At 39.1% G+C, this 12,971-nt stretch overlaps 1 protein-coding gene across 4 annotated transcripts in view; it reads left to right on the forward strand.

Moving 5' to 3' along the window:
* Positions 1 to 383: 383 nt before the first annotated feature.
* LOC127425293 (syndetin) overlaps positions 384 to 12,971 on the forward strand; it is a 217,980-nt gene continuing 205,392 nt past the window's right edge. For 3 of the 4 annotated variants that reach the window (XM_051671084.1, XM_051671085.1, XM_051671088.1), the window contains exons 1-2: positions 384 to 529; positions 1,088 to 1,156. In XM_051671084.1, coding sequence (XP_051527044.1) covers positions 497 to 529; positions 1,088 to 1,156 — 102 coding nt within the window. In that variant the 5' untranslated portion in view covers positions 384 to 496. Of the gene's footprint in view, positions 530 to 1,087; positions 1,157 to 7,064; positions 7,160 to 12,971 lie in introns of all 4 variants that reach the window. The other variant, XM_051671087.1, reaches the window with a different exon arrangement.

A 12,971-nucleotide genomic window follows, 5' to 3' on the forward strand; every position in this document is an offset into this window, starting at 1 on the left:
CTCAGCACCCGTACTTCCCACGGCTATGCATCTGGGATAGCCTGAGGGTGAGTAAATGATGAGAGAATTTGCATTTTTGGGTGAACTATTCCTTTAAATTATGCATCAAGTTATTTTTTTTAGCCTTGTAGATAATTGGTTACACTGAAGGTGTTACAACATCGTGTTACCGCATTCCGTAGGCATAATTAAAATAATTAATAATAAATAATAATAATAATAATAATAATTATTATTATTATTTGTTGAACATAAGATAAAAGGGCAGAACGTGAAAGCCTAGGTCCCTCAAAAATGATACTTGTCATTGTGCAGGCAACGGTACAGAAGAACAACATATCCCATGCTGCACTTCTCACAGTGACCTGTCACGTGAGCACAATAGTAAAACATGGCAGCTGTCTAATACTGCAGGAACTAAATCGCTGTTTGACAGAAATAATAGAAGATCATAGGATAGGTCGCGCTTTTACTGCTTAGCGTTTTAACCTATACGATGCAGAAAATCAAGTCTTTGATGGCCCGTCAGGTGAGTTATTTCTTATTTTATACTAACCAACTTTTTGATCTCATTGATGAGCCCGGAAGCATTTTAATAAGCTAGCCTGTTAGCTAAAATATAAATAAATATAATATATTAACAGCATATATTAACTGGAGATATTCATATTTATTGATACTGTCAGAATGGTTTGAAACAGTGCATGTGGAATCATTTGCGAAAATCAGTGAATGGTAAATAAAAACGTTCAGAGATGATGAGCTCTTGGGCATCTTGGAATAACAAAGATCTGCGGTGTTCATTTTGCTCATACTTGATGGCTGTGCTTTGAATTGAGTTCAAAACAAAACATATTTTTCTAGTCAATCAATTCACAGATCAGACTCAAATCAATAGCGACATTCCCATTTAAAATGGCTATAAATAAATAGACAGTCAGACTGACTCGTTAATAGATTTGTTGTTGTTAATACATGGTCGTTGTGCAGAACTGTCACTAGATAGGCTGTTTATTGCTCATTTTTGCTTTGTCCTTTCATTCAATATAGAATACTTATTAATAGTACGGTTTAATTTCTCTACAAGGGTCTGAAAAGTCCTCAGGAGAGTATGGCTGACATGAGCCCTGTGGAGAACTTCAGGACCCCCAGCAAGGTGACTAATGCAGATTCATAATATTTTATTATATATTTTTTTTTTTATTGTAGTTTTTTTTCTGTCATTGGAGAGCCTGCAATATGTCCACAATTGAGGCTATAATTCATTTATCTTTTTAGGCAGGGTAAAAGAGACACACATCTTTCAAGACATTTAAAGTGCCTTGACGAGTCCAGTTTTCTTTGGCCTGTTGACGCATTTCCTGCTGAAACATGATGTTACGGCTCGTACCTTTTTCGAAAATAGCCAATAGACTTCAGTTTAAATTGCAGCCCGGCAAAGACACACACACACACACACACACACACACACACACACACACACACCTGCTGCTTCTCATGCCAGAGCTGGTGTTCAGCCAGGGAAACCGAGAAGCGATCTCAATGCAGAGTTCGACTGCTTTTTTCACACTTAAAAACCAAACGATATCTATACTACATAACTAGTCCACAAACACAACAGTCCTTGCCTACGATGAGCCTGGAGCCATTGTGCAAGTCAGTGCAGATGAACGAGCATAGAACGACCCTTCAGCATGGTTTGGTAACGTTTAGACGTACACTAGCATATGTAGATTACCGTAAAGCTAATAGATATGGACTTAAAGCAATAAAAGCTCTCTGCATTCACTGTCTGCCATCAGACTTGTTGTTTTATTCACACAGACTAATCCATATTTCTAACAAAAGGGTAATATAGAAAGAAATTGCCTTAAAGGGTAATCAGACTTTGGCTGAACCTTCACTGTTCCACTGAGTTGTGACCTTCATTGAGTTTGATAAATGTAGCTTGGCCTTAGCCCAATACATTAGTTCTAACACTACTTCACAGGTCCATTAAATCAGCAGGAACTGATCTGTTATTATTCCCCTTACAAAAAGGTTTCTTAGGTGATTTTAGTCCTATGTAGCTTTGTAGCTACAGCGCTAAAAATTTTACTTGTATTAAGATCCCTTGCTTCAGACAACATAATAGGAACAGTTTACATAAAATGAACCCCCCCCCCCCCCGTGGAACACAAAATAAGATGTTAGGCATGATTTTAGTCTCCGTCAACATTCAATTTCATGGCATCTTTTTTCAGTACAATGAACGTGAATGGTGATTGAGGCTTTCAGTCTCTTAACATTCTGACTGACATCTCCTTTTGTGTTGCACAGAAGAAAGAAAGTCATATGGGTTTGGGTGAACTGTCCCTTTAATAGCAAAAATCAAACACATTCATTGTTGCCAGGAGAGAGAGCTTGTTTTATATTCTGTATGAATAGTATTTTGAATGTTAGACATGCTTTAGTAAATGATTTTCACCACCATCCGGCCTGAATCCCCTCATGGGATTTGTTCCAACACTTTTTAAACTTTTCTGAAACAACCAAGGCAAGGAGAAAGTGTTTGATCATTGAAACGAACAGTCTGTTCATAGCGGGTACAGGAAAATGATGGATTAGCTCCCTCGAATAGTCACTTAGTGCTTTTGTGCCATTAATGAGGGTTGTGTGCATGAACATTAGACTCTGTTTCAAAGTTTTTTTTCTGAAAGTGTAAGTTCTAAAAAGACACACACTACTATTTAACCATTTGTTTTAATGAAAAGACAGGACATATTTCTATCTTTTTATTACACAATACAGGTTCTACCATAAAGCTATTTGCTGCTGGCAGTAGTTCAGATTTTTACTGGTCTTGCTACAAATATGACAAATGGCTATTTTCAGCAGCATGCTTTACATTTTAGAAATACACACACACACACACACACACACACACACATATATATATATATATATATATATATATATATATATATATATATATATATATATATTTCTTATTAAACATTATGTTTTTTTTTACACACACGTTGGTGCGCTATCCTTATGAGGACTCTCCATAGACAATGATTTTTATACTGGATGAACTATAGGTTCTGACCCCTAACCCTACCCCTAAACCTAACTCTCACAAAAAACGTTCTGCATTTTTACATAAAAAAAAAATAATAAAAAAAAATCATTTAGTATGTTTTTTTTTTAAGCGATTTAAATTATGGGGACTAGAAATGTCCTCATAAACCACATTTATAGCATAATACCCTAATTACCAGTTTGTAACCTAAAAAAATGTCCTTGTAAGTGTCAAAGGCTTTGGAGAGATCAACAAATGCCATGAAAAGGTCCTGATGCTGTTCACGGCACTTTTCTTGAAGCTGTCTTACTGTGAAAATCATGTCCACAGTACTCTGGTTCATCCTGATGCCGCACTGCGACTCTGGCAGAAGATGTTCTGTTAGGTTTTCCACCAGCCTGCATAGTATGACTTTTGCAAGGACCTTGCCTGCAACAGCTAGCAGCGATATGCCACGACTGTTGCCGCAGATGGATTTGTCACCCTTTTGTAGAGAGTGACAGTGTTGGCATTGCTTCATTGTTGAGGGACACTCTCCAAGTCCCAGACCTGCAGGGAGTATTGGTGGATCATTCTGGTACACAAGTAGTCACCTTGTTTGATGAGCTCTGCTGGGATACCGTCACTGCCAGGGGACTTGTTTCTGAGTTGATGGCTGCTAGCACTTCTTAAAAGGTTGGTAGGTGGTCAGTGACTTGAATGGGTAGCCGATTAGGCAGCTCTTCCAGGATGGAGAGATCAGTCAGTGAGTGTTGGTTGAGAAGGGCTTCAGAATGTTCAGCCCACCTTGCCAAGATCTGTTTTTGGTCTTTCAGGATTGACAGACCATCTGCTGCTTTTAGGGCTGTGATGGATCAGTTCCTATATGGTTTTTATGGAGTTGTAGAAATGTTTTTTTTTTTTCAGCATATGATTGAATTTCTTGAGCTTTGTTCATGCACCGTGTGTTTTGTAGAGTGTGTAATGTTGTTTGTACCTCCTTTCGTGCTGTTTGCCACAGCTGCCGGAGGATGGTGGATGCAGGTCAATTGAGAGTAGCCCTGTGTGCTCTGCGCATGGTTTTCAGCAGGGATATGATGGTCTCTGAGTTCTCGTCGAACCAGTCTTGAAGTTTTCTGGCTTTATAGCCTATAAAGTCGACTGCAGCTTTATGTAGCACTGTGGTTATGGAGGCCAATTTCTGATCCATGGTGTTATCAGAGCACAGAATGGCCTCAACATCTGGTGCCCTCAGACCTACAGAACAACAGTACATGTTCCTTGCTGGGGCTGACATTAACTTAGCACAGTTCAGCTGCTTTTTAGTAGATTTCCTGAGATGCTGTGGGGGGCGTACTTTGATGTGGAGCTTAGTCATGATCAGGCGGTGATCCGTCCAGCATTGTGCACCTCTCATGGCCTGGGTCAACAAGACGTCGCTTGTGTCAACATGTCTTTTTATAATGTAATCGATCAGGTGCCAGTGTTTGGATTGTGGGTGCATCCAAGATGTTTTTTATTTGGTCATCTGCTGAAACAGTGTGTTCGTAATGCTGAGGTCATGCTCTGTACAGAGTGTTAGCAGCCTCAGGCCATTTGCGTTGACCTGCCCAACACCGTGCCTACCCATTACTCCATATATCGCTGTTTCTTCCCACCCTAGCATTGAAGTCACCCAGAAGAAAAATCTTGTCGTTCCTGGAGATACAGTGAAGACCGTCATCTAGTTTCTGGTAGAAGCTGTCCTTCACACTGTTGTCTGTTGGCAGTGTTGGTGCATATGCTCTTAGCAGAGTAGCATAACGTGCCTTTGCTAGGGTGATATGGAGGGTCAACAGCCTCTCACTTATTTGAGTGGGTGTTTCAGTGAGGTTGGTTAGAAGGCTGTTCTTGATTGCCAGTCCCACACCATGCTGATGTTGGCCACCAGGGGGGTTGCCTCTCCAGAAGAAGGTGTACCCTCCTCCCTAATCTTTCAAAGAACCTTCACTAATGAGCCTTGTCTTGCTAAGAGCAGTGATGTCCAGGTTGTAACATCTCAGTTCCTCAGCAATCAGCATGGTCCTTCGGTGAGGTCTATTTCCGTCGCTATCCAGGAGAGTCCTGACATTCCATGTGGCCAATTTGAAGGGGATACTTTTCTTATTTTGACCGCAGTGTGGAATTGCTGGTAGGCGCAGTAACCTACCTAGATCATGGTAGAGTGGGCAATTTTTTCAGGCCCTTCCCCTGTTGGGGGTGAGCAGTGTGGTCCCTAAATAGGGTTGCTCAGTCACACTGGGGTCTGCCGAAAGCTGCCACTCAACCCCAGCTGCTAACAACCATACACCCCATGCAGCTGACATGCAGGGTTCTAACTAGGAGCTCCCAGGCCATTCTTCCCTGCTCCCGTCACCAGGCACCCCATCGCCACCAGACTTCAACCGGATGTAAGGTCAGAAATTGTACACCGTGGTCAGAGGTGGAAACCTATGCAAAGAGGTTTTTTAGATTGCCACAGAGGGTGCGCAGTCCCCAGTAGCACTATCTTCGCCATGATGAGGTAAATCCCGGTGGCAAGTGGGAAACCCAGGATGACCAGTCCTCCAACATGGCTGCAGGAGGCTGCCGGAGCTCCAGTCTGTCGAAGGACTGCATAACGTGCTGCCAACACATTGTTTTTCTCTCAGGGTGTGCTCCCCTAGCCTTTGTCTCAGTAGACTTACTCACAAGGAAGCAAGGCAGTGGCTGGCCATGAAGAACCTCTGGGGACCGCTGCAGCTCCGAGATCCCTCACCAAAGTTAGCCTGGGGCTGCAAAGCACCCAGTTACCGTGTGTGGCCACTGGGAGGCCTGGCAGGAGTCTTGGTAAAGGAGAGGCTGTGTACTGGCAGGGGAGACGTACGCACAAGGCTGCTTCCCTGTTCACCACAAGGGCTAGCCAGCGGCAGCAGGCTGTAAGCGGCAGAGGTTAGCAAGCAGGAGGAAAGCATGCATGCAGCTTCCCTCTAATTACTGCATTGCTGCACTAGACGCATACAATTGTGTTTCTCTTCTAAACTTGTTTTCTTTGCTTTCGATTAATATATATATATATATATATATATATATATATATAAAAACTGCACTCTATTAGTTTACATTATGTAAGGTGAATGTGAACCAATCAAGTATGTTTAACAACATGGGCAAGGGGATTTGAGCAGGGGATTTCTAGTTCCCAGGATGCTTTGCATGGGACTTCATGTGAGAGTAAAAATTTTGAATTTAAGTGTTATTTGATGAAGTTTTGAGCAAGCTGAGAAAACGGGGTGACTTAATATTGTTTAATGTTATTTTGGGATTTAGAACCGATACGGATATGCTGGATTACCATTATAGTGAAGAATAGAGCTTTTGTTTCGAATCGGTTGAGGATGGGTACACATAAAACATGTATGCTTTACTCAAGGAGCCATACTACTTGACACTTAGCACATTAATGTATGCTGTTGCTAGCTAAAAGTTAGATAATGAGCATAACCTAATGACATAAATCAGTTATGTGAGTTTTTTTTTTTTTTTTTTTTTAACTTGAAATGAATCATGTTAGGGGCACATAAAAGATTATTTGAGGCTTGGGTCATTTAAAAATAACTTTATAACATTGTTAAAATAACATGAACAAATGACGTTTTCTGACAAATAATTAATGATCTAAACCAAGAGGAAAAATATGTTGACACAACTTAATTGATTCATGTGGAACCCATGTACATTATTAAATCGTGTAAATTCAAAGCATTTTTTTTCAGTGTAAATTATGCTCTCAAGATTATCACATCCTTGATAGCAAACGTACATCTCCCAGACGTCTATTTGATGTGTGTGTTTACATCTGGAAGACATATTTTTTCAATTGCTTATCTGCAATACGTCTGTAAGACGTATGTCAATAAGACATTCAGTAGATGTCTTTGAGATGTTTATGACTTAGAATGTTTGTAAATCTGATGTTTTTAAGATGTTTAGCAGATGTTAATTAGATTGTGATGCTTTCCAGATGAAAAGATCTAAAATGGACATCTCGGAGACGTACGTGTGCTATCTGCGAAATCATTCTTGCAGTGTCAACAAATCCACATCTGTATTAATGAGGTAGATGATTTTACCTTAGTGACATTAAATCAACACAGTTCACAACAACAATGATCAGTATAATCACAGAAATCCAATTGTTTAAATTTTGCAAGGCATAAAAACACATGTATATGAACGCAGCCTTCCTTATAGCCCTGCATTCAAATCTTTGCTTCTGGACATTTGTTATCTGTTGGTTCTCCTGTTGTGGTTTTCCAGGATATTAATCTCTGTGTTGAGGAAACAGGAAGACCCAACAATGCACCTTCGTATTCCACTATTCACCTGACAGTCGTCTTATTTCCTTCTCCTGTGTGCCTTTGGAAAGCAAGAACATTTTAAAACATGACAATGTTTTTGATTGGTTACTCTTAAGGATGCACCGATAAGGAATTTCTGGGCCGATACCGATAACCGATGCCTAAAGTTGGCCTTACAATATGCAACCAAACTTAAAACAAATAAAGAAAACCCAGCCTATTCAGCAGTTTTCCCACTTCAGCATTCAACAATATATAAAAAAAAAAAAACATGTTTAATTCGTCCATTTGGCCTACGTATAAAAACCCATCTGGAGAATCTGAAAGTGGATCTAAACAGTGTGGAACAGACACATTTCTGCAAAATTCCTCCATGGGATCTCAAAAAGCCTAAAATCCATCTGGATTTAACAAGGAACCAAAAATCCAAAAGGCATCCGAATGATTTCCATCAACAATTTCTGGACATAAGAGCAGTATACCCACAACATATCCCAATATACACTGATAGATCTAAATCTGGAAATAAAGTGGCAGCAGCTTTTGCAACAAACCAGCTGTGTCAGGGTATCTGCGTCCCTGACCAAAGTTCAGTTTTCACTGCAGAGGCAAACGCTCTACTACTGGCACTGAAGTTTAATGAGACTGCTCCACAATTTTTCTTTTTTTAATAATAACTGACTCAAAATCATGTCTTGAAGCATTGGAAGCTGCTAAAACTGATCACCCAACAATCGTGAATATTTTAATCAAACTGTCATCTCTAGAAGCAAAGAGTTTTAATATTATTTTCTGCTGAGTACCTGGACACTCAGGAATCTCCAGTAATGAACAAGCAGACAGAGCTGCAAGAGAAGCACTATCTACTGAACCAGTAAAATGCCCTATACCTTCCACAGATCTGAAACCAACTCTGAATGTATATATCAAAAACAAATGGCAGTCGGAGTGGGATCAATGTTTAAACAACAAATTACGAGAAATAAATCTTGTTGTTGGAACAAGATATGTGTTCCCTTTTAATAATCGCTGGGATCAAGTCATTTATACACGATGCCGGATAGGACATACAAGACTCACACACCAATTTTTACATTCAGGAGAAAATTCACCAAAGTGCTCATCTTGTCAGAACCCACTATCCATTAAACATATTTTACTGGCCTCTACACATCTGAGGAACCTGTATTATTCAGTTGATTCTTTTGAAAAGGTTTTTAATCAAGTGAATCCAAATTTAGTTTTAAGGTTTTTAGGAAAAATTAATCTTAAACACCTCATTTAACTTATTTAACTATTTTAAATAACTAAACCTGGTTCCCACCTTGAGTATAGCCATAGAAGCTGGCATGGTGTAAAAAATGAAAGAAACAAACAAACAAACAAACAAACCGATAACTGATAATTCACAGCTCATTGTGGCCGATACCAATGTTTTAAAAAAGTTAAAATTTTTAATTCTTTAACCTGGAACTGCTAGCTAATTCATTAAAAGCTTCTCATTTGAAAAATATGTGTATTTTTTCCCCTTTTTCATCCAATTTGGAATGCCCAATTCCCAGTGCGCTTTTAAGTCCTCGTGGTGGCGTAGTGATTCGCCTCAATCCGGGTGGCGGAGGATGAATCCCAGTTGCCTCCGCGTCTGAGACCATCAACCCGCGCATCTTATCACGTGGCTTGTTGAGCACATTGCCACGGAGACATAGCGCGTGTGGAGGCTTCACGCCACCCACCGCGGCATCCGCTCTCAACTCACCACGTGCCCCACCAAGAACTAACCACATTATAGTGACCACGAGGAGGTTACCCCATGTGACTCTACCCACCCTAGCAACCGGGCCAATTTGGTTGCTTAGGAGACCTGGCTGGAGTTACTCAGCACACCCTGGGATTCGAACTAGTGAACTCCAGGGGTGGTAGCCAGTGTCTTTTACCACTGAGCTACCCAGGCCTGGGACTTGCTGCTATTTAAGGTTTGGCTGATGTAACATGAACCAGAAATGTGCCTATAAAACAAATGTATGCTGATTTGAATGAGAAATAAATGAAAATACACTTTCATAAATTGTATGGTGCCCATTTATATGAGTGTTTACGGTAATCCTGATGATTCTAACAGAGAGAATATTGAACTTCAAAGAGCTGTGATAATGCATTAAACCAAAATGAGGTGATAAATAGCATGTGGTGATAAACAGCATGTAACGAACATTAATACAACAAATCACACAATACAAACCCTAAACTCTGTATACATGGTGTACTATTTATGTTCGCAGCCAGACTGTGTGTGCAGCGGTGATTTGTGTGTTTCACAGACTCTTACTACAGCGCTCATCCTTAACAGTCAACACAACAATCCTAATGGGAATAGATAACATTATAGAGATCGAATAGCCATGAGTCAGAACGCTCTAAATGTCTAAACTTGTAAAATACATCAAGCACATTAGTTTCACTCACAAACTAATGTTTTTAGCCATCTCTGTGACACTTTTTTCAAGGTCTATGAACCGTGTTAGGTTGTTTTGGGGTTTCATGAAGTAATAAGCGAAAATGATCGCCCCAATTAACATACGTACATGTTTTTGTCACGTTTTTGTTTATTGCCTCATTAAACATAAACAGAATATGGGAAATGGCATGTCGTTACTCACAGCAGATGATCCCAAATTAAAACCAGACCCAAAACAACATACAGGTGCAGAGATGTTTAAATAATCCACACAGAGTGACATGAGCTTGGCTCTCACCTACTCTCACTCACACAGACACGCTGTGTGTGCACGCACACTGTCGCTTGAGGCTGTCCGAGTCTCTGCCTGAAGGAAAGACTCTGCAGGCAGTCAGAGATTCTCAGCCGCAATCAAATAAACTGTAACAAATTATCTGTAAAAATGCCGGCAGTAATTCCATTATCAGCGCGATAATAACATTGAGATTTTCCCAGTTATCGGCCTATAATATATCGGCCACCGATATATCGTGCATCCCTAGTTATTCGTTCTGGCTAGAACATTGCCAGTTTTGCCACGTTTAGGGTGGTAGTAGCATATACAATTGTTGTTAGCCATGAGAAAGTGTTGTTGATTAATGAGCCTGATATCTGCATCATTCATTGTTAGTGTTGTAACTGCAGCCTATCAATGTGACTTAAGTCCTCAAGTATCAGCTGTCATTTTTAAGGCTTTGTCACTGGGGTGGGCTGGAATTCACTTGTCTTTCTTTATAAGTTGTACAAGCAGGATCCAAAATTAGGTTTATGCCACATCTGCCAATGGAGGTTGAATTGAGAAAATGTCCATCTATAAAACTGTTTAGCATTATTTCTTTAAAAATATTTTTGCTTATGTGGCAGTGGGATTTTTTGCAGTGTTTTGTTTGAATATTAAAGACTGTGAGAGAAATTGGTCCAATCTGGCATTCTGAGCACCTAAAATATCCTAAAGGCACAACTGGAATTATGACCATAAAAACCTTAACTCCTGATGGAAGTTGTCAGACCAGCTTTTTTTTTTTTTTTTTTTTTTTAAGATAATCTGTATCTACTTGATTTGATTTGTTCATGTTATGCCAAATTAAACTTAAAAACGGTCAAATCATTTTAAAGTTGTGAAGTAAGCTCCCTACATTGTTTTGCAATGAACCCTTTTCTATTTCCAGGTTTGGAAAGTGGAAGTAAACTGTAGCTTGGTAAGCTCCTAATACGGTACATGGGATACCATAGCAAATATAATTTTTGCATTCCCATTTGCTTTAACAGCAAAGGAAAAATCCACTGTATGTTTCCATGACTTTCTTTCCAAAAGAGGAAAAAAACAGAGAGATTGATTATGACAGAGAAAGAAATAAAGATGACTGATTTGCTGTCAATCCCTCAGCAGCTGTATTTGAAACTCCATAGCTGCAGTGTTGATGTTTTTGGCAGGGTAATATGACACAAAGTACAATGTTATGCATTTATAAGTAATGTTATAAATAAAATAATATATATATATATATATATATATATATATATATATATATATATATATATATATATATATATATATATAAATTTAGATTTGTACTAAATTAAGGCGGAAATGCGGCTTAAGTCTGTGAAAAGGGTCCATTCTAAAACTGTTACCAGTCGGTTGGCCGGTGTCACTCATATAGCTCATTGGCTGAATTGATTCAATCATGGACAGTGGTTCCACGTGTTTCAAATGAGTTTTCTTAACTTAAAATCATAATGTAAACTCAACACAAACACTTTGTGTAGAAAGAACCTAGTTGAATTAGGTAAACCCAACAAAATTAGACGTGTCAATGTAACACAAATAAATCTCTTTTATTTCTTTATGTACTTACTAGTGAAAGTAAATGCTAGCATGCTAAGTACATGTGTGACATCTACCTGTCCTCATCGTTAGCTCAAACTCCACTCTTCACCAAAATGGTAACCCCCAAAACTGCAACATAACAGAAACTTAACAAAACTTTTAAACACTAACAAGTATCCCCTGTTATACTCATCTTGCACAAAAACACAAAGTAACACTTAATTTGAACATTTGCTGTGACTATGGAGTCCTGTGCTAAACATGCTGGGAAATGGAAATCCTTTGCCCAGTTTCAAACTATGCTACAGTAACACCACCGAAAGTATTCATGTAGTCCCAAATCAAACTGATTAAGTAAACTTCCATTTTACAAATTAAAATGGATAGAATGCAGTGAAATCAAATTGTGACAAAATGTTCTAGAATTGTGTTGCTTTTAATTAAGTAAAATAAACAAGCAGCAAAAGTAAAACACTTTTTTTGTGTGTTTGTGTAATCCCATTTTATTTATTCTACACAGAGTCAAAAATTAACTCTCGCCAAGTGCCAAATGCGAGTAAAAAGTAGCTTTGGCAGGTGTCTATTTCCTGCCTAGTACTAACAGGACAAATGCTAAGTCACTTCCCTTGTACGTCATTGTGGTTCATACAGAACTTTAGTCATTTGAACTTGGTAACAGAAACTGTGTGAAAAAAGGTGAACTTTAGCCTAAATATCTTTAATTATGCTTTTGGGATATTTCGAGTGCTCAGAATCACTGAACTGGTCCATTTCTCTGGCTCAGTCTCTGATGTCCTCTAGATGGCACAATAATCACATAATTGAGAGGTTCTCAGGCTGTTTTGAGAACATCTCATGAAGAATGGCTGTGCAAATTTGAGAATCTTGATGCAGTTCTTTATGTCGTTAGACTAGTGTCATCATCATCAATATTATATTTGCATGATTCATTTGCAAGAATGGGCTTGCTCTTACATAGATGTCACGGCTTCAGTGGAGAGTTACAGTCATGTGTTATTTCAACACAAGCAACTTTTCTTCTGATCACACATGACGTATTGCAATCTTAAATAATTGATAATTATTGACATTGGGCTTTGATAAGTGATCTCATGGATGAAGTTTTAGCAAGTACAGAGTCTTGCAAATGATGAGTGTGCAGACGAAGTGCTGTGACTAATCTCGGAATGGACGTGACATCAACATGACAACAGCTGTCCATCTCTTACATCGCATCTCAGTCCA

Source organism: Myxocyprinus asiaticus, chromosome 34 (genome assembly GCF_019703515.2).
Source record: "Myxocyprinus asiaticus isolate MX2 ecotype Aquarium Trade chromosome 34, UBuf_Myxa_2, whole genome shotgun sequence".
Classification (NCBI taxonomy): Eukaryota; Metazoa; Chordata; class Actinopteri; order Cypriniformes; family Catostomidae; genus Myxocyprinus; species Myxocyprinus asiaticus.